General features: G+C 38.5%; 1 protein-coding gene across 15 annotated transcripts in view; it reads right to left on the bottom strand.

Annotated features, from left to right (window-relative positions):
• PHLDB2 (pleckstrin homology like domain family B member 2) overlaps positions 1-22412 on the bottom strand; it is a 105521-nt gene that overhangs the window by 6778 nt on the left and 76331 nt on the right. For 2 of the 15 annotated variants that reach the window (XM_058661855.1, XM_058661858.1), the window contains 9 exons: positions 21856-21945; positions 17495-17644; positions 16729-16914; positions 14250-14390; positions 12951-13050; positions 7476-7511; positions 5033-5240; positions 1835-1925; positions 929-1075 (listed from right to left, as the gene is read on the bottom strand). In XM_058661855.1, the coding sequence (XP_058517838.1) occupies positions 929-1075; positions 1835-1925; positions 5033-5240; positions 7476-7511; positions 12951-13050; positions 14250-14390; positions 16729-16914; positions 17495-17644; positions 21856-21945 (1149 nt within the window). The remainder of the gene's footprint in view (positions 1-928; positions 1076-1834; positions 1926-5032; positions 5241-7475; positions 7512-12950; positions 13051-14249; positions 14391-16728; positions 16915-17494; positions 17645-21855; positions 21946-22412) is intronic. The other 13 variants (XM_004593208.4, XM_058661864.1, XM_058661857.1 and 10 more) reach the window with 12 other exon arrangements.

The raw sequence follows: 22412 nt of genomic DNA, 5'->3' as shown, positions 1-22412 counted from the left end.
ACATGATTGCACGGCCAGAAGGTATGACAAATAGTGAAATCACATTTTTTCTTGTGTGTCTACTAAATCTTGGTCAAACTGTTTTGAGCCTGAAACTACAGGTCCTTAACAAAACTTTATTTTATTCTCAGAAGACAGATGTTTTATAAGCAGCTATCATAATCACAACAGAGATTTCAGCTCTACGATGACCACTCATTTTGTTAACAATCTACCAAGAAGCTGGGTTGGTAAAAGTATGGTTTAATAGTACCTCTTCCTTTCCTCAACCAAAAGCTTTAGTTTGCATGCTTTCCCCCCCTCCCTTATTTTAAATATTTATTTGAAATGCAGAGTAATGAGAGGGTGAGAGAAAGACAGATCTTCCATGTGTTGCTTCATTCTCAAATGGCCAATGACCAGGACTGGGACACCCCAAAGCCAGGAGTCTAGAACTCCATTCTGATCTCTCAGGTGGGTGGCAGGGCCCAAGTATGCCTTCCATTGATTTCTCAAGTGCAGTAGCAGGCGGCTGGATCACAAGCAAGACAGACGGGGCTCGAGCCAGTGTTCTTATGAATTGCCTGTGTCACATGCTGGGCTTAACCTACTGTGCCACAATACCGGTCACTGGGTGTCTCATTTGTTTTCAGCAGAAAATTTACCTGCAGTTTTTGAAGCTGTTAAGATATTTCTCTCCCTTTAAATATATTCCGAGGAATGGGTAGCAGAAAAACGAGCCCTCTTTCAAAATGTTTTATGCATTCCTAGAGAAAACAGTTAGTAACTCCCTTAAATACTCATTTCTTCTGGGTGCACACTCATATCTGTCCCATGTTAACTGCTAACACACAGTGCCCAAGAGGCTGTCCTGACACAGAATGGCTGTCTTCTACAGAAGAACCACAAGGGGGCAACCTATTCTCATCCATTAGGCTACACAACTAACCTGTGCTCTTTGTTTCTCCCTTATTTTTACTTCCTTTTCTATTAACTTCTGCCTCTGGCTGGTTTCTTCCTGCAGTCGTTTTTCCAGGAGTTCTCTGCGTCGTTTTTCTTCTTCTAGAGCTCGTTTTTTGGCTTCCATTTCCCGTTCCTAAATATCATTAGTAAGACATAATGGTTACATATATAGAATGGTTCCAACTAATATTTCAACTTAGCTTTCAAAACGATCACATGCAGAGACACAACAGTTAAATGTAATTAACAATTAAACATTGGTATTTTAAGTGGCAAAAAAAATCCAGGTTGTGACTCCATTCAGTCACTTCGTATTATGATCACATCCTGCCATGTTTTAACAGAAGTTCTCTCAAATTGTCACTCAGCACTAGTCAGGCGATCCAGCCCTTCTGTCTTCCAACCAGGGCTACTGCTCCTTCCACTTCCTGTTATTGCTCTGCAGCTTCCTGGCCGAAGCTCAAGGAGGAAGCACACGGGGAAGTTAGAAAAGGAAAGGAGGTGCCTCAGGGCAGGATGCAAAGGCATTTTGGGGATTCCTAAGGAAGTCCAGATTCAGACTTGAAATACAGTCACAATAACATGGGATTTTTTTCATATTACAATAGCGCAGTCAGCACAAACTGGGAAGGAAGGGCGAATGTACAGACACGAAATCCCTCCCTGTGCTCTGGCTAAGCATACAGTTCAGCCTGACACAATACTTTGTATGTATTTCAAGTCACTGGAAGTTGCAACGTAGTCCAGGGCCCCAACACCTTGGCTTTTCAGTAACAAAATGAGGCTGTGAAGGACTGACCACTCCCAGATCACACCACTTATTCAAGTTCTTTAAGGGGGAGTCTTTCCTGCAATCAGGTGTAGGGCTGTGGCATAAAGACAACAAGCTCACCCTGGATTCCAGCAGCCTTGTCTTTTCTGCATGAGCCTGCTTCAGCAATCTCTCCATTTCTTCTATTCTGGCAATGTTTGAAGTGCTGGCACTGAATGACACAGAAAAGCCTTTTAAGATTATTGGTTCAGATTTTCAACATTTTCAACACACGGTCATGGAGGTGCATGACAAATTCAAGCATGTAAAGTTTAAAGTATGTTACTTACAACTTGCTGGTCTGAAGAGGCAAATCAGTTCAACTGTGAAAATTGCAGGTGAAACTGACTTACCTCAGTTTAGGAGACAAGAAATAGGCAAGTAAAACAGTGCCAGTGTAAACCACTTTACTCATAAGTAACTCCAAAGCCAGACTTAACAAGATGTGACTTCAAAATGCTTCCTTGCAAGTCTAAAAACGATGGCTGGTGGGAGTTCTTCCCTGTGGTTTACTGACTGGGAGACGTCAGACCAACACGACTATCAGCAAGGTCCTACGTGATAACATTTTGAGGTTTTGATGACCACGGAAGGAGAGTGGCTTCATTCAGTTGGGGAATATACACCACTGTTGGTCTTTTGTTGTGCCTTCACATATGAAGGTGTTTTATTTCTTGAAAGATGATGCCAATTAAAAAGTTATTCTACAGGTACAATAGATATGTGGTGACCAGTTTTGTGAAGAGTACCTATGTGACATACTAATGTGGAAAGAATACAAAGGGAATCCAGGACTTCAAAACAAATGCAACTGTGGAAAGCCATCCCCCAGAACAAATGAAGGGTATATGTCAAGCAGTGAAGCCTATAAGAACAGTTGGAATAACAGAAAGAGAAGAATTGGGAATGTCAAATGGAAAAGCTTCAGTTTTTATACTTGTTTACATTTTATATGATCATTCTGAAAAAGGGGGATGTGGTCTAGGTCAAGGCTTATCTACTCTGATGCTTCAGTCATGAAGAACCCGATGTTATTTCTTACGTGTGCTTGTCATGATTTACTCCCCAAGGGCTGGGGCCCAGCTAAAGCCAGGAATCGGGAACTCCATCTAGGTCTCAAAGTAGATGAGGATCCAAGTACCTGACCCATCCTGTGCTGCCTCCTAGGGCACCCAGTAACAGCAAGCTGGAATGAAAGTGGAGGCAAGATTTGAATCCAAGCACTCCCACACAGGATGCGGGCATCGCCAAAGGTGGTTTAACCCACATGTCATAACACCTGGCCCCACATTTGTTTAGATTTTAATATTTATTCTTTATTTAACATTTATTTATTTCATTTTATTTTTCCACCCTCAGCTTTATTGATGGTGACAAACAAAAGTTACAATCGTATTTATGGCATACAATGTTGTTTTGATAGATATATTATATATATACATATATCACACTAATAATCTTAATAATATATCACTACATAATCACACTAATTAATATCCCTGTCACCTCACATAGTTACTTTTCTGTGTATTTGTGTGTGATGAAACACATTTGTCCTTTAATTCTCATGACAGCATTATTGCAGAATAATTCCTGGCAAGCATTTGCACATGGCCATGCTCACTGTAGAGTGTTGCATCACACAGAGCTACAATTGAAAATAACCAGTGACCATGGTCAGAAATTATTCACTGTATTCAGCTCATTGTGCTAGCAAATCCTTTGAATGCCAAAAAAAAAAAAAAAAAAAAAAATCAAAGGTGAAGTAGATGATGCCTCTAAAAGGCTGAGTGTAGACGAGAGGGAGAAAACAGCTCCTTCTCTTAATACTTCAATCACACCTCCCACCTATGTCACAGTACATACCAGACCCTCATAATGACTTATGGTGAGCAATACATATATATCATGTACGGTAACTTGGAAACATATCATTCTGTTGAAATATTCACAGAATAAAAACCTTGGGATTGAAAGGCTAAAAGAAATTTGTGTGACTCCAAGATTGACTTTTAACCATAATTATGAAAGAAAATAATGCTATATAACATGGGAAAAATCAGTAAGAAGTAACTAAGTTTTTGAATGCATATTATTACAAAACATTCTTAATTGAGAACTTCTTTGAAGACGGGTATAAAAAATACTGAAGGACTAAAAAATTTGCTGTGCTTAAGATTTTTAAAAATCATGTATTAAAATGCCCTCAAATTATAAGTTTATATTAAAGAGGTAATTCCATGCTGAAATTAGAGTGACATAGACATGGTTTGTGGTTTATTGTCAACAGAAGCCACTTGTAGCATTATAGAATTACTCAGTGTTGTGGGTACATTGCCCTTTGGTTTTTGCTGAGGAATCATTTTTCTGATTACCAAAAAGTTCACGAGGCAGACAATGTTTTTGCTTTTTCAGCATCGTTATTTACATTGTAAATAAATATAAATATCAGAAATAAGCCATCAAGAATGGATTCTGTGTAACATCTTCATCCTTCTAAAATTGCTGGCTTGCTTCAGGAACAATGTTCTAAGTACCACCTACAAGGATCCCTATCATTGTTATCCTCATTACTAACTTACTAACCCAGACCATCCTTCAAAAATAGTAAGTTCAAAGACAGAGATCTGAGACTACTTCTCAATAAGAACTGTGAGGTGTGCCAGGATGGAGAATGAATGAGGAATTGGTCTAGATCTATAAGACCAAACCTAGCGTCTGACTTTATAAGGCAGGTTGTGAAGCATAAACAAAGCTTCAGAAGTGAAGGAATTCCATGATCAGAATTATGTGTTAGATTTGCTGGTGGCCCAAATCCACAAGACCACCTTGACTTGCCTCAAAGGATGAATAGAAATATAAATGACTAAATCCCTGCCAGAAGTTTAACAGACAAAATAGCTGTACCTTTCCTTTTAACAAGCCACAGAAGAAATCAGTCAAAATTCTGACTCCACGAAAGTGTTGCTTTAATCAAAACCAGTGTGAATGAAGCTGTGAGTCGACCAGCAGAGGCAAGTCAGTTTTGACGTACTGTAAGAACATGACTCAAGGGTAAAGAAAGAGGGCAGAGAGGGAAGATGAAGAATGGAATATCTAACTGGATAAGTCACATAAGGCAAAGGTCATGGCATCCAATTCTCATGAGCACTGCAGACTCAGTATGCCTCAAAAATCTGGGCTTGCACATTTACAACACTCCAAATTGATGACTTCAGTTTTTTTTTAAGCAAACAAGCACTTTTCCAAACCCAAAACCTTAGAGATAAGTAATCTTACCTTGAAATGTTGTCAGGTGAGCAGGCAGAGATGCTCGTCTCCATGCTGTCTGAGCTGTCGAGGCTCAAGGTATCAAAGGCTTGGTCCTTGTAGCTGTGATCTGGGTAATGGAAGCTATTCAAGTAGACATTTGATTCAGATGCTGTACGGTTGTAAAATTCAGAGGGTTTCTGCCTTTGCCCTTCGCTCATCTGTTGGTGATTATAACCTAAGGCAAGAGCCATAAATATGTTAGTATACTTTATTTTTTAGCCTTAGAATCTTGTAAGTCTACGAACTCAAACCAGCAACCAGAAACATGTGTGTATGAAATTTGCCCTTGCTCTAATTTGTTTTGAAGCTATGAAGATCAAAGAAACAGCATCGCGTTCCATGCTAGCGAGAGTTTCAAAGAAAGGTCTTGCGAGTGAACTTAATTGTCAGCAGGATCACTTGACACTTTTCTGTGCCATTCCTACATCTCAGCCCAATGGAGAATGATATTTCAAAACACTCAGACCAAAAATACAGTAAGACAGCACTATTGGCTTGGAGTGGTGAGATTGGCAGCAATTCAAAACTGCTGAACTATCAAAACCACTTGAACAAGACCCTCGGAGCATGCCCCACATCAGGGACCTGGGTGGGTGGGAGACTGGGTGGAGCTTCTCCCTTAATATCCCCCTTTACCTCAGCTACATGAAGGAAACAATATGGAAATAATAGTCTTACCCACTTTCTTGTAGCCCTTGAACCTTTTTACCCTAATTAACTATGTAAAGATTGTCAAAAATATAATTAAAAAATGGAAAAAGTTAAAAAAGAGAAATGTATAAATCATGGAAGTGAAAACAAAAAAGACAGCACTATTGAAGAACCCAAGTCCTCTAAAAATAGCTGTCTTTAAATGAAGGGACGACAATGCCCATTGTGATAGCAATATAGCCAGCATTACAGGTAAGCCACTTATTTAATGGTGTTCATTCTGGTCACACAACAGTAGGTGGATTCTTACGGGTAGACTTGAGAAGCTTGAATTTCAGATCACGTCCAGTAATTTCTGATCTGGTTAGAAGTCAAACTGGTGCATTTCTCTTTCTTGCTCTCTCTTTTTCAGTTTCTTTTATCTGATGATTACTCACTTAGATAATTGGGGTCAAGCAGGATCTGTGGCATGCTGAACTAAGCCACCATTTGGGACCCCACATCTCATTTTAAAAGTGTCAGTTCAATTCCAGGCTACTCTGCTGCCAATACAACTTCATGCTAATGTTTCGTGGAGGTAGGAAATGACAGCTAAAGTGTTTTGAGTATCTGCCACCCTGACTGGAGGCTCGGATGGAGTTCCTGCCTCCTTGGTTAGGCTTGGTCCAGTCTTGGCAATTACAGGAATTGGGGAGTGAACCAGACATAAAATTTCTTTCTCTCTTTCTTTGGGTCTACAATCTTCCTAATTGTTATATTCCTCTTAATTTATAACCCTCTCTTTTTCCATCTTACTAATTTTTAGCTTTCTGGTCATAATTACTTGAAAATGTAGCCATCAAAGTGATCAAAAGCACCAAAAATAAGAGGGATCCTTTTGTCTCTACCCTGGTACTTGGACAGATGGTTTGTCACGTTACTGACCTCCACTGCTATTATGGGCTGAACTCGGGCAGCCAGTCAAGCATTACACACCAAATTCTCTTCAGTTCTCTATTACACTCTTAAGAGGTGGGGGACACACTGATAACAAATCCCTCAATTCATTACAAAACTTTCCCCTATACTTTGTAATCTCTTCCTTCCTAATAAAAGACTACTTGAATAGCGTCCATTATCCTGGGAGCTGTTAACCACAGCCATTAAGACTCCACAATTGGATAGCTTGAATTTAAACTCTTGTGTTCTGTCTACCTTTCGGAGTTTAATTAGCGAAATGGCCAAGAAATAGACAAGAGGACAAAAGAAGTGAACTAACTTCAAACTGCTGCTTCAGCTGTTGATTAAACACTTCCAGTTAGCAACAGAAGCCACATCCATGATGCTCTAACAAAACATTATATGCCAAAAGTTTCTACAAAATGATTTTAGTTCCATGCAGTTTCCATGGTATATGGAAATGGTATATGGAGCAATTTTAGATAGCCAAGTGAAAAATACCTCATTTTGGATTAGTATTTTCTAAGAAAACACATTTTCTGAATATAATCTGTCATTACAAATTATAAATACGTATGTGTTTTATCGCCACATATGATTCAGCTAAGGGAGAATGCAAAACATAGAAGCATGGCAGGAGGTCAGATCCAGTCTCATCCATCATGGCGACTAAGGCATAAAGCATTCAGTGAAGCCACTGCATCTATGACTGGGGAGTGCTGCCTTCCCTTATTTTCACAAAAGGCAAAAATAATTCAAATATGGCAAACGTTAAAAGAGTGTAACATAATAAAAACCAATTTATTACTTAAATATTTACCTTTGATACTTGAACTTTTGGAATTAGTAATTGCTCCTTTTAAATTGTTTCCAATTATTCATTATGAAAGGAGAAAGACAAAAAAACATAAATTATTTGAAATGAACACACATGTATATTTCCTATGATTTCATAAAAGGCTTGTGACATCAATTACTCTCACTCTGGCTCCAATTGCTGTATGAAAAATAAATCCCAGAGCAACTGCATGTGGGGGTTTGATTTTATTTGTGATTTCCATGAGTGGCAAAGTCTGCAAAAATTGAGCATGGCTTTTGTGCTGCAGGAGTTTCCTTGCCTAGGGACCAGTGTCAGTGGACTCCCATCTTAGCAAAATACTTGTATCTGCTGATGACTGGTGACTCGGTTCCGATCATAATGAACTTCACTATTGCCTGTTTTTATCTCTTCCCTGCTAAATATAATCATAAAACTCGTTACCCTTGCAGTGGTGAATAAGAGCACTGACCTCACTCCTGTGAACATGGAATTGTATACCAGCAGTATGACTCTGACGAACAGGCTTGGCATCCAAGCTCTGGCCAGGCCATTACAAGGTGTGGGGATTTTCATTTGGGGAAAAATCATGGGAAAGCAGGGGCTTGAATGAGGGTAGCCTGGCAGGTGATGAGTCCTGGGACAGCTGTGCATTGCCTCAGGAGTCAGCTAAATCAGGGAAAGTGGCAAGGAGGTCCTTCTCACCATAGGAACTTATTTATTTAGCATGTGACTGTCACAAAGTAGTCATTAAATCAACGCGTTTTTCATCAGCAAATTCCAACTAGGTTAGTGGCTAAATAAGGCAGTGGAATGCATCTACGCTTTGGGGCTGAGTCAACGAACTGGAGAGGGAAAAATGAGGCCTTCCCCTTGGCTGGGACTACTTGGGTTTTGTTGTTGTTTTTAAATTATATAGCAAGAATAACAGCAGAGGGAAAGCCACTAAATTGTTTAAAAAAGTGCCTAGGAAGAGCTGGAAATTCTTCCTAGCCATACAAACACTGCTGTCTGAAGAGGCAGTTAGTAAGGTTTAGATAGCAAGAACCGATACCTACTGCAGAGGCTTGTCTCCAACCACAGCACAGACAAGGAATGAAAAGCAAACCAGCCAGTCTCATTGTTCAGGACAGCCAACAGATTGCAAGTGCAATGCCCACATATTACAATAAGCAATTCTTTTTTTTTAATTATTTATTATTTTTACTTCATTAATTACATTGTATTATGTGACACAGTTACATAGGTACTTGGGTTCTCCCCACCCCTCCCCAAACCCTCCCACCATGGTGGATTCCTCCACCTTGTTGCATAACCACAGCTCAAGTTCAGTTGAGATTCCCCCATTGCAAGCGTATACCAAACATAGAGTCCAGCATAAGCAATTCTAATGCCAGTCTCTATGAATTCAAGCAAGCTCACCCTCAAAAGTCCTTCATGAGTTGATCATTGCGGGATATACAGAATTTTGCTAATATATTCCAAACGTGTGCTATACTCTTTCATACAGTTATGAGGGCCTTAACATGGAAAACAAGATGATTTCAAACCCCAACTTTGGTTCTGGAGAATAAAAGTACACAGAATTTCTCACAATCCGGTCTCTCGGAGCTCACCTGAGGAATTAATTCTTCCTAATGACATCCACAGTGGAAAGGAGAAGGACAAGTCAGGAATGAAGGAAGAGAAAGATGGAGAAAGGGAAAAAGATACAAGATCAAAAGGGTGACAGGGAGACATGGAAAACAGTCAGCACTTCAGCATGCACTCGTTGGTGGTGTTAGTTACAACGCCAGCCTGACAAGTATGATGTTCACATTTTTGGATTAAACCTCAGTTTACAAAGAAAAATCCAAAAGTTAAAAAACTCCTGAGACATGCAGTTAGTCAAAAGATATGTATACATACATATATGTGTATATATGTGTGTGTATATATGTATGTATGTGTATATATGTATATGCGCATATATATATATATATATATAGATAGATAGATAGATAGATAAAGCTTCCACATTTACTTTCCAACCAGAAAGTAGGAAAAATAAAACAGGAATATATGTCTACACAATTCTTTAAGAAAGACAGTAGCACAATTTTAAAGAGCTAAGCTTTATAAAATGTAATTTAATGATTTGAAACACTTGAAACACAGTCCATTAGATATTATTAACACCCTACAACCCCTAACATCCTAAAAACTATAGAACTAAAAATTGACCAACCATCTTACTCACTCAAACCAGCCATTCAAACTGCTCATCAGCTTTTTCTTTCTTACAAAATAGGCTTAAATGGAAAGGATGCATAGGAGCTCCTAAAATCCTTCAATCCCCTCCAATGCAGCCTGCCTTACTTCTATCTAGGCTTTCTAAAAAAGAAATGCCATGTTTTACACTTAGCTTGTCTACACAACACCCACCCTTCCTTTTATCTGGATCCCAAGTCTTACAAAACAATGTTTCCACAGCACTCATGTTTCCTGCATGATCTGACCTTGTGATAATACAGCTGAAACAAAGCAGGTCAGGCAGCCGGTTATGAATGAACAGCAGTTGCACCCAGCCTTGTGTTTCTTGTAAATATGTAAGATTTTTTCCTCAAATAATTTATGGTGCAAAAAGAATTTACACAATAAATCACTAGACTAAAAATCCACCATTGTACAGTTTTACATCGGATCATTTCTTAAGGATGACCTCATAATGACCTTTCAATATTTACTGGAAACAAAAACACCACACAAGGAGGTTGTCATACCTTTCTTGGACTTTCCTGCATTTAACAAAAAACAAAAGGACAAAGATTTCATTCATCCTAGAGCTTACAAAGGAGCAGTTCACAAGCTAGACCAAAGCCAACAACTACAGCAAGTTCAGTAGTTCCTCAGCTTGAAGGTTCTTTGCATGAGTTACAAAGTGTCCTCCACGAAAACAGTACTGACTAGCGCAGGTTTATACTTACACCATCATCTTCGATGCATCCATTATGAATAGCAGCAAAAAAATGGTGTATTTAAGTTAATTCATGCGAATTTGTAAAATAATAAAGTCTACTAAATTGAGTTGTTGAAAACGCACTAGGTATAATAATAATAATAAAAAAAACCAAACCAACTAAGAAATTTTACTTGCAGTTGGTATTTTAATGAAGCCAAGGAGTACTCATGAGGCAATTCTGAATGAGGTTATGCTGCAGTCCTCGTGGTATCTGTGGGCTACCTTTATGGTCTCTTTAGGCAAGATGTGGCTCTACAAACCACAGTCCCTGGGTATTCCCTCTTTGGAGTGGCAGCCAAAGGCGGCAAGCTGGCTTCACATGAACCAACACGTGCTTTTGGTAGGCCGACATCGCAAAAAATATCCACCAGCGTCATGTGAGACTCTTAGGGGGACCATCCCAGCAGAGCTGCTGCAGAGAAGGCCTGAAGTTGCAGGCTTCTCAGGTGTACAAAAGATACACCAGGGAAAAACAGGAACATCAAATATAAATCAAACGATTTTGCAGCAGGTATGTCCATTACATGGTCTAAGGGCATTGGAACAATTTTCCTCTGTAAAATTAGCATATGGATTTCCATAAGTTTAAGGGAAAACAGAAATTAAGAATCTCCTATGTGATGTTTATAACTCTTAGGTGTTACAAACATTTTTTTTTTTTTTTTACAAAGCTTTAGGTCTATTTTAAAATCTCAAAATATCTTCAACACAGAAGATGAGATGACTTTAAAAAGTTCAAAGAGAAAACGAATTAACAGATAATAATTTTGGAGTAAAAATTTTAAATTGATATATTTTTTAACTGTATACATTTTATTTTTGGTAATTTTTACATATTTGATTAGGGTGTGAAGGGTAAAGAATGTATATCTTTTATAATATACAGTTTACATGAACTTTCTGAAGATTCTTTGTATGCATAGATTCCAAATTTGTTTTGCACCAAACTAAACTTATATTTCATTTTCTTCCTATAAACTTTTGGAAGTAGCCATGTATTATCACAAATGATCTACCCTCTTCGTGAAGTGCTCTAGTGCTGTAATACATAAAGCACATCACTATCCTGAACATTTTTTGGTGCTGTTGTGGCTCGTCAAAGTTTTGGTGTATTTAATCAGTGGGAAAAATACATTTTAGAGGAAGTCTATATTAAACAAAAACACTTTCATCGAAAATAGACTTGACCTACACGTTAACAGTGATATGTAAGAGTCAAAAAAGAAATAAAAAGTGATGTTCATTATTTGTATATATTGAGATATTTTTGCCCTATTAAGAAATTATGGTAAAGAAAACAAGAGAATGTTTAAATGTATTTGATTGAAATATTACCAGTATAAACTTCTCACATAGTCTAATAACTTCTCATCAATATTATAGACTCTGCTAACACTTAAATCACTTCTAATCAGGACTTGAAAATCTTGTTCAAGTGATATATTACTATATGCATGCACATTATAAATTACACAAACTATATGTATGTATGTGCAGGTATGTGTATTTTGTTTCTTCTAGGAGAAATCAGTTATTATTCCAGCATCATTAGCCGAGAGCTCAGAGAGTCACAGTTGAATTCTAGCTGCTTACAGGAAAGAACTTTAGTCTTAACAATGTGTGGATGTATCTTAAGGCTAAAACCTCCATCAGCATTCTCATCTAGTGCCCTTTGGCACACCCTTATTATCGCTTTTCCCACATTCTATGGAAATCTACTAATGTGACTATGAGCATTTCCATAGCAAGGATTATGTCATCCATTTGCATTCTTGTTATTTAGTCTGCTCAAAAGTTAGGGTCAATTTAATTTGACCTAAACTACTGTGATAATACTTATTAACATCGATTCCTTTCAATAAAAAAGCTCATCTCTGAAATGACATTATAATTATTTTCCTAGCTCCATGAAAGCTGAACTCCCATTATAAATGTAAAATATGATTATAAAGAAAATGTGCAGAGTCTAAGTCCACCTGAAACTCTCTAGTATTAAAAACTAAAATCTATACTAAAAGGCTTAGAGAAATTCTGTTCTGGAATACTTGTAACATTACCAGATCAGCTCAAGGACTCTTCAGCATGAAATTCACTCAAGCTTATGGCTCAGTCACATCCACCTGAGTGTTTCTGGTCAAGTACCCTGGCAATCTCCCTGAGCTAGTGGTCTTTCTTTTCTTTCTACTGATCAGCAGTAACTCTCTCAGTGCCTTTCTGGGTTTGAGAGTTCCATCAGAATTTACAAAGTTAATAATGGGCAAATATTAAATGCACTGGCTCCATTTGTAAATAAAAAAAGGCAATCCTGGTGGTATAATCAGGTGGTCTATGCACATATTTCATTCCAACGGAGATTAAGAGTACAAGAAGAGTAAAATCTAGAACTCTGGCTAATGACCTCTCTAACTATCCCCAACCCCATTTTCATTCCCTCTCCCTGAGAAGTTTTAATGCCATTGGCTTTAACAGGTACATACCTCTGAGCATCCTTCTCGATTCAGAGTCTTTGGTCATGGTAGCCAGTGAGTGGGGAAGCACGCTGCCGCAGCTATTGCTCTGTCCCAATGGCAGATGAGCCTGTGAGAACCATGAGGGAAGATTTCAGGCAAACTGCAGGCCGAAGGATCCTTCAGGAAATGGCCACAGCCCTGTTTTCACAGCGCCTATCTAAGTGTAGAGGATAGGAAAGCTAGATATTGTTGTATAATTTGTCGATGTTAAATGTCAAAAAGTCAGTCACTGTGCCTCCCAAGAAGCCCACGGCAATCTTAACATCACAGCACTTCTTTCAGAGGCAGCAATTCTAGCCACGAAGTTAGCTGGGAAAGATGCTCTCCAAAATTCCCTGTGAGAATGACTGCAGGTTCTTCATGCATGAAGAGCAGCAGGCAGATGCAGGGGCAGGAACGCATGCATACCATGGCAAAGGACAGGGAAGGTCTACACTTGCTCCAAATGTATTCTTCCCCATCCACCCCTGTCATCTGCTCGACTGCCAACTGGACACATCCGTGAATATCGCAGTGGGTTTAGCATTCATTTTAAGTAAAAAATCCTTTGTGTACATAAAATTTACTTTAAACACCACTTTATGAAACAGATTAAAACATGTTACTTTGATTAAAGGCAGGGAACGGACTCATCAGAGCCTCCTCATGGACCTCTTCCTGTTTCCTCAGTGACCCCTGGGGCACATCAGCAGAAGAGGAGAGAGGGCACAAGCATCAGACCATGTGGATTCACGCTCCATCCTCACCAAGTTCAGACTCCAGGTTCGTAGATGAGTCACGTACTTTCATTAAGCCTTGGTTTATTCACATATACAACTGGTATAATGAGCAATACCTCCATCGCACAGTAAGGCTGGGCTTTCAATTAATGACAGGATCCACACAAATGACTGAGCCCCATGTCAATCACACAGAGGTGACTCAAACGTTGTTCTAATTCCTGGAATCCAGAGTCTACATTCTCCTTTATTTGTATATCTGGGATGCAGCCTCAGAAACCTGCCACATAAATGAATGCTACCCACCACCATGTTGCGGAAGTCAGAAAAGACCATGAACCATGATGTTCTTTGGTTGCCAGAGTGAAGAATTCAAAGTTAAATCTGAATGGAGTAGGAAATGCAATTTAGTCATGACGTCTACCTAACAAGCAAATGTAATGGGTTTAGTATTTAGTGCTTTTTCTTAATGGTCTTTGCAGACTGATCAGTTTGATGACAAGAAGACGCAGGGGAAGTCAGGTCGGTGGCTCTGCCCAGGTCCTACCTTTGGGGCGGTGCTTCTCCCCATGGTAGCACTGCTGAAATGTGGGGAGATGGAAGGTGTGGTTTTCTTTCGAGGCAAAGTATCACTCAGATAGAGGACTTCTTTATGCTGTTTTTTCCTTTCTTCCAGACTTCTAAAGTGCTTTAAATGCAAATGTAAAGTAAGATAGCAAAACTTGACTAACTGCAATAGACCATTGAAGAAATGAAGAATTATGCATTTACAAAGAAGTTTTGGAAATTTTAGCACTGAATTAAAAAAAAACATATTCAACTTCTCCTTGTGTTCACTAACAGATTTGGGCTAGCTAGCTAGACTAAAATAACTTATTGAACCTAGAAAATTTTAGGGGAAAAAAATCCACCTTTCACTTCTGTACTGCTTACTGCCTTGATGCCTGAGAATGTAAAATTCTTAGGAAGGTCACCATGTGGACAGTGGACCAGGCAAGGGACAAGTGTGCAGTTTCTCTTGGTCTGTCTAGGCATTTCTGTGTATTGTATAGATCCCAGAATGAGGTGGATAAGACAATGGAGACGAAAGAAGACAAACAGAAAGTATAAGCGGGAAGCTGCTTGAAAGTAGCAATATCATTTCAATCACATCAACACAACCCAAATCCTTTTGAAGTTTCCATAAATGGCATTCTTTTAGGTTACTCATTCATTTAAAAAAGATTTTGGCCAAGGGGCCTCTGCATTCTTCTCTGAAATTTAAAAAATCCCTCAGATTATCATGTCAATTTTTGTTTCAGGTTTCTAAAGCAGGATTTTTGCCAACCTACCCAAATTTTTCTTCGCTTTCCCTTAAAATGTCTTCAATAGTAAGCATTCAATGACATAAAACTAAAATTATAAAACGAATGAAAAATTCTTCAGGTTTTACCATATCAATACTAAGCTCAAACTTCTGAAATATACAAAAATTAATATAATTTTGAATTAATATTTATACATTGAATATATACCAATTATGTCTTGAAATGTGCAAATTATGAAAAATTCTGCATCTTAACTTTATGATTATCTATTTATACAAGCTAATGGATATTAGGAATTTCCCACATGCTGGGTATAATGCTCTATAATATGATCTTATTCAATTCTTGCATTAATCCTGCGGGGTAGGTACTATTACTATCCTTATTTTACAAATGAATTCTTGAGAGCAGAAGGAGTTAGAGAAGCATTCCAAAGGTCCTGCACCCAGAAAGGGGCAGAGCTTGAACTCTCAGCCACAGAGTTCACACCATGATGATGATGACATTTGAGGGCTGGCTGATGAAGCTTCATTTTACTTAGAAAAATGGCATTAGAACACTTTCGTTCCCACTGTGACCAAATTCACAAGTTCTGGAATCTAAAGCTTCCAAATATTCCCTAATGGCAGTATAATAAAATGGGAAAGTGAAAAAGAGCCCCAATCTAATTACATTTGGCAGAAAACAATAGGCATAAAAACTGTGATTATTTCGCTGTTAGAGGTTTGTTGTTGTTGTTGTTTTGCTTTGCCCTGGATGAAGCTGCTAAAGAACTAACTTAATATCAGACGGAAGGTATGCGGTTCTTAAGGTCTCCGTATCCCTCCTTTGTATAGAGCACCTTCACCAATTCTTTCTTATATCTGCTGAGATGGCAGAACCAGAAACTGGTGAACAGAATGTACAGATAGTGAAGCTGCCTTGGAAGGCCTGGCATAACAAACCAGGACTCACCTACTTTGAGAGCGTCTTGAACATGCTCCCTCGGGACCTTATGGGCCCATTTCCTGCAGGAATGTGAGTTACTTGTAAGAGGAATTTAAACAGACTTTGTTGAATATATAAGCATTAATATGCACTGAGTGTGCTGAAAGGAGGGCGGCATTCAGGATGATGAATTACCTATGTAAAAGTCTGATCAATAAAAAGCAGTTATCTTAGTAGCCAAATGTATTGCTTATGGTGTGACCTCGGACAAGCTATTTCACTACTGAGTCTCAGCTCCCTAAACGTCAGGAATGAGACAATTCTTATTCCATAGGATTATTAAAAGGATTAAAATAGGTATTTGAAAAATGCTTAGCAAATTTTGACACATGGCAAAGGAATGATGTCTATTATCATGGTTTATCTAAAGTGATAAAAAGATTTTGTGTCGACATGGCAACTTTTTGTGCTGTAGAATTTTTGAAAATTCTTATTAATATTTTGAGAAATGCCTGAGATACAACACAATGAGAACTGTAGCAGGAGGATGTGATTCTTACTCAAACACATGAAAATCCAGAAAATGGTAATTGAGGCCTGTCAAAACTTTATAACCATTCCACATCCTTCAAACATACTAAATGTCTTAAGGAGAGAGAGAAAAAAAAGGGGGATATGTCACATGCCTTTTTAAAAAGACACCTTTGGAAAATCTGAAGGAAATATACCACATTTAAACACCTTTATGGTCAATGTGAAATTCGAAGACTCTACACAACAGTTTCTCATTACCTGTTGCTCTTGGGGTGGCTGCCTTCGGTGTTTCTTAGCTGGTAGAGGAGGAGGTGTGTCATTTAAAGGGAAAGGACTGACAGATGTAGTCACGACTTCAGGCCAAGGGTCTGATGGAGGTTCAGGGACAGGATGAGCAGAAAGGATGGAAGGAAACACAAATCCAGAACAGACAGCAGATCTTTGCTTTGGAGGAGAAAGAAAAGGTGTGTGTGTTCAATAGAAATGAAAGGATAAGACAAAGGAATAACACTGATAAATCGGTTATGCTTTGTCATAATCTAATCAATAAATCACAAATGATGGCCTCAGTCTTTGATTTAGTACTTGTGAGGATCCCACACTGCAAGCAACATGGATCTCTGGTAGGAGGCATTTTAATTTGCTATTATTGGTCTCTCTCCTGAAAGACACAACATTTTAAGAAACCCAGTTTGTAAAACAAAATATAAAGCAAAATGAAGTTGGAAAGATGATTCAAACCAAGGACTCCAGGCCAGGTTACAGTACTAATACATCAGCTTATTTCTTTGAATTTCCTTCTCCAGTTCTCCATTCTACCATCTATGTCAGAGTTTCCAGTATTTTAATGAGTAGAGCAGGACCCCCAAACTGGGATGACTTATCAACATCATCACTTTAGTCGTCTGGATAAACAGGCACATATTTGCCCACACATTCTCGCGATGCACATTTCCAGTGAACTGTGGGTTAATGTTTGACATGAGGAGAAGCGGTGAAGTAAGGAAATGTCATGCCAACACACCTCTTTACTCCGTGGCTGGCTCACCGGCACAGCCGTGGCAGGCTCAGTGGCATCAGCACCAGCATCAGCATCAGCAGGGAACTGAGTGGAAGGGGACAGATTCGTGGAATTGCCACATGGCTCATTAATTTCATTTACACTGATATAGCCCTAAAAGGAGGAATTCAGAAGTTACACAAAGATGCAAAAGCTGAGGCATGCGAGAGTATTAATATTCCCAGTACAATGGAGTTAGCTGAGAGCAGCACAGCCAGGTATCTGGGTGATATTGAATGTTTCAATTAAATGAATAATCAGCAATTAAAATGGATTTATGGTGCTTGATCTTAAAAATGGCAAGTCATAACAACATAATTTTCCACTGAAATCAAGATGACAGGTAACTCAACACCTTCGATTTAAAGGTAGCAGCGTTCATTCTGTGGATGGAAGTGAGATGGTCACTACCTAAACATTGAAATCACACACCAGTTTGAAGCATCAAATTGACAATGCAGTCACTCACTCCCTACTTCAAGAGCATTTTCCACAAATCTTCATTCTCAGATTTTCTCCCTTTCCTGTGTTTCCCAATGAACCAAAATGTTGACTAAGAATGGGCTGAATATTATCAGGCTTTCTACTGACAAACATGTATTTAAAAGTAATTTTTTCAAGCTGGATACTAATTTGGGTGCACTTCAACCCTACCAGAATAAAAAGGACACTGCCTCCTCAGAGAAACCTTCACTGGCAAAGCAGACGAGAGCACACGTGCAATGTGCGTCTGTGTGCACACATACACACACTCAGCACACTCACCCACAGCTCTATGGGTGGTGGTATGACGGATGGGGCTCGAATTCCAGGCGGCTTTCACAATCCCCAACTCTACTCTCAGGATAGAATTTCTGGCTACTTTTGAAATCAACAATTCTTGTTTTTGCTTCAGCTTAGAGGATATATTCATACATCAAAACTGAATTATTATTTGTGGAAAAGGCACTTATAACTTTTTCATTGAAGGCATACAGAACAGTCACGATTTTCAGGACACCATGAGAGTAGCATGAACAAAAAGAACAAAAGTTACAAACATCTCTTTTTAAAATGAAATTGAATTCAATTTGAATTTTGATTATTCCATTATCCCATCAATCTTTTACAAAAAATGATTCCTGGAAAAGACAGGCTATTATTATGCAAAATGCCCTAGACTGGAAATAAAGGCTTTTATTGATAATTTACTTATAATTACAACAAAGTGGAGAAAGCTAGCGTTGAGTGTTTATAAACTGGATGCATCAACATCATGCACTTTAGATGAAGCATATCACATAGTTTTATAAGGTTAAACTGAAATGTAAAGGAAGACAAAGAGACTGAAAAATGTTATTTTACCAATGATAATGAATCTGGAAATATATGAGTCATTTTCAGTTTTCCTTCTACTCAGTTTGATAGTGAAATGTTTCAAGATGTCAGGATTTGATTTCTTATATGAGTTATAGCACACAACGTAATCAACTTTTTTCCCTTAACTTATCCATTTTTGGAGACTAGAGTATTAGGAAATGAAGAAGTGTTGCAATATGCATCTCTATTCCTGAACAAAAGACCCCTTAATGAAACTGTTAAATATTCCTTGACAATTTGATGCTAGATCTTCTCCCATTTCCAATACCTAGTATGTCATGACATAAGTAAACAACAGAATGTTGGCATTGCCACTGCAGATGAAGGATTACATTGTTGCAGTAATACAGGGGAAAATGAGGGAGGGGATGTTAAGTAAGAAAGCAATGGAAGAAGCCCTAAAACTGTACAATGAAAAATAATAACAAAAATTAAAAAAATGTATCCATCCTTATTTGAAAGGCAAATCTACAAAGAGAAAGATTTTTCATTCCCTGGTTCACTCCCCAGATGGTCACAATGGCCAAAGCTGAGCTGATCTGAAGCCAGAAGCCAGAATCTTCTTCTGGGTCTCCCATGTGGGTGCAGGGTCCCAAGGCTTTGGGCCATCCTCCATTGCTTTTCCGGGCCACAAGCAGGGAGCTGGATGGGAAGTGGAATAGCTGAGACATTAACTGGTGTTCATGTCGGACGCTGGTGCTTGCAGACAAAGGATTAACCAATGGAGTCATCACACTAGCCTCAATCAACTCTTTCAAAAGTGTATACTATTTGTGAAACATAGGAGCTTTTTAAAGAGTCAGGTAATAAATTCATCACTCCTCAAGAAAGTAAACAAAAAAAAAGAGGAAGAAGGAAAGAGCAAAAAGAGGGGAAAAAATACATAGCATTGTGTGAATTAAGTCTGTGTGAATGGAAACATACATCTAATCAGTGAGCACAAGAATTGCAGACATGGGGCCCAGTGCAATGGCTTAGCCCTCACCTTGCAAGCACTTGGATCCCATCTGGGCGCCAGTACATGTACCGGCTGCTCACTTCTCATCCAGGTCCCTGCTTGTAGCCTCTTGGATCCCATCTGGGCGCCAGTACATGTACCGGCTGCTCACTTCTCATCCAGGTCCCTGCTTGTAGCCTGGGAAAGCAGTTGAGGATGATCCAATGCCTTGTGACCCTGCCCATGTGGGAGACCTGGAAGAAGTTCCTGAATCATGGTTTCAGATCAGATCAGCTCTGGCCATTGTGGCCACTTGGGGAGTGAACCAGCACATGAATGATCTTCCTTTCTGTCTCTCCTTCTCTCTGTAAATTGGATCTGCCTTTCCAATAAAAATAAATCAAAATTGCAGACATAAAAATAGTAAGAAATGTGGTTTTATTACACCAAGAATTCTGCAGGAAAAGAAACTAATGAATATAAAAGGACAGATTATTTTTTCTGTTAGGAAATGAAGAGATCTTAGAGTCTATCCAATTTGGTCTGAAGTCACCAGCCCTTCAAACTCATCTGTCCAGAATCAAACTTCAAATCTTTCCCCTTAAATCTATTATTGCTTGGTAGAAGCTACTTGTCATCCATCTCAGCATGCACTCTGAATAATGACGTCATTCCTGACAGCTCCTTTTATTCGCTTTAATTGCACATCCAATTTATGAGCAAGAACTGTCCACTCTGCCTCCATAAGACATCCAATTCAGCTATTCCCCTCACACTTTCTCTGCCATTGTTCTATTCAAGCCAACACCTTCTTTGGCCTTTACTACTATAAATATCTCTATACTAATTTCCCTGCATCTCTTCTTCTTCTTTACAACCCAGTTTTTACCAATCTGCTTAGACTGCTCTTTAACAAACAAATGTGATGCAATGTCACATCCTGATCAAAACCCTTTCTTCAATTGACTCAATATGAATCTTCAATATGAGTCAGAAAACTTGCCACCACCCATGCTGCTGACTTTATCCTATACCACTACATTGAATTCATAATCACCTTAAACCTGTTTGCTAAACAGGTTTGCTAAACCTGCTACTGCTAGTACCACACACGAAATAATGAGAAACTATAAAACTGAATGATGCAATAAATCTGGAAATATTTCACAAATTGTTTCTAGACTAAACTTTTAGCCATACCAATTATAAAAATGAGTATTTTACTTCCTGTATTTACACACAAAAATACTTTCTATGTAAAAGTTCCTGTCTCTGGCATAATTTTATAATATAAAATAATACATATTTACACATTTAATGTACTTTATATTATGAAATATCATTTCATATAAGCAAAAGGGAATTTGGTATGCAAAGTTTTTTTTACAGAAACTAGATTTACTCTTAGCTTTAAAGAAATCTAAATGTAAGGAAACATACTTTTTTTCCTGAATCAGAGATATAAGTTTCCAGATTCACTAGTGTATGAATGAAACTCATTATATAAACAGGACATTTGAGGAAGAGTGGTGATGGGAACTGGGGAAAAACTGATGCTAAGGATAAAGACTACATGGAGTTTAACGTAAATAGGAGGTTCCACCTAAGGGGAAAATAGTTGTGCATTGGGAGAAGAAAAATAGAGAAAAGAAAAGAACTAGACTACTTTTTCCCCAACGTTTGGAGACATTTTCATATAAAACTCTAAAGAAAGTAAAGGAAAAGACAAGGAGTGGAAAAGGAGACACAGGAAGGACAGAGGAACATTTAAGACTCATTTTGAGCTGGATCATAGTTTGTTTTGAAATTCCAAGTTAATCCACAATATCACTACCAAGCAAATTTCACACACACACACACACACACACACAATGTGTATCTGCATTAGCCAGAGATGCTCCCTGCAATTTTCAAGGTATAAATGAAAGGCATGAAATGCATCAAAGTGTGGAGTGTGGACACAGTCATTTAGGGCAATTCCATTAGTCAGTGAAGGTGAAATGTGTACACATGCACAGTCAAAACTTACCTCTTTTAGAGTATTGGGGTTAACAGGGAATCCTTTCCCTCCAGAGAGGCTGGAGTATTTCTTTTCCAAATTGCACAGATTCTCCTTTTCCTGAGGGAACATAACATATATTGAGCTTGCAGTCAACTGAGAAACAGTGGCTTTGCATTAGAGACAAACATCTGAATCCCATATACTTTCCACGTAATTCCAATTGCTTGCTGAAAATCGCATCTTCTAAGAGCTGACGTGATGCCTGAGCTGTTTTCAAACACATTTCACTACATAACTTCTCATTCAAATTTTGTAGTGACATGTTTTTCAAAAGCTGTTGTAGATGGAACAATGAAAATGAAAGTGCTCAGAGACCCTATCAGCTGTTCACATTTGGAAGATCTTCTGAAGTCAATGATTTTATCTTCCTGAGTAACCTACAGTGATGTGCCTTCTGGAAACTTTATGCTGTCAGCCATTATGTTTGGGTCTATGATCCATTTTTCATAAAGAACCTTTAGGAAAAATACTTATGGGTCCCTTTTTTTACTTCAACATGGTATAGTTCACATCTAATGACATGC

This window comes from Ochotona princeps, chromosome 3 (assembly GCF_030435755.1).
Source record: "Ochotona princeps isolate mOchPri1 chromosome 3, mOchPri1.hap1, whole genome shotgun sequence".
In the NCBI taxonomy this organism is placed as follows: domain Eukaryota; kingdom Metazoa; phylum Chordata; class Mammalia; order Lagomorpha; family Ochotonidae; genus Ochotona; species Ochotona princeps.
The sequence above is the reverse complement of the archived record's forward strand: the minus strand, read 5'-3'. Positions and strand labels throughout refer to the sequence as shown.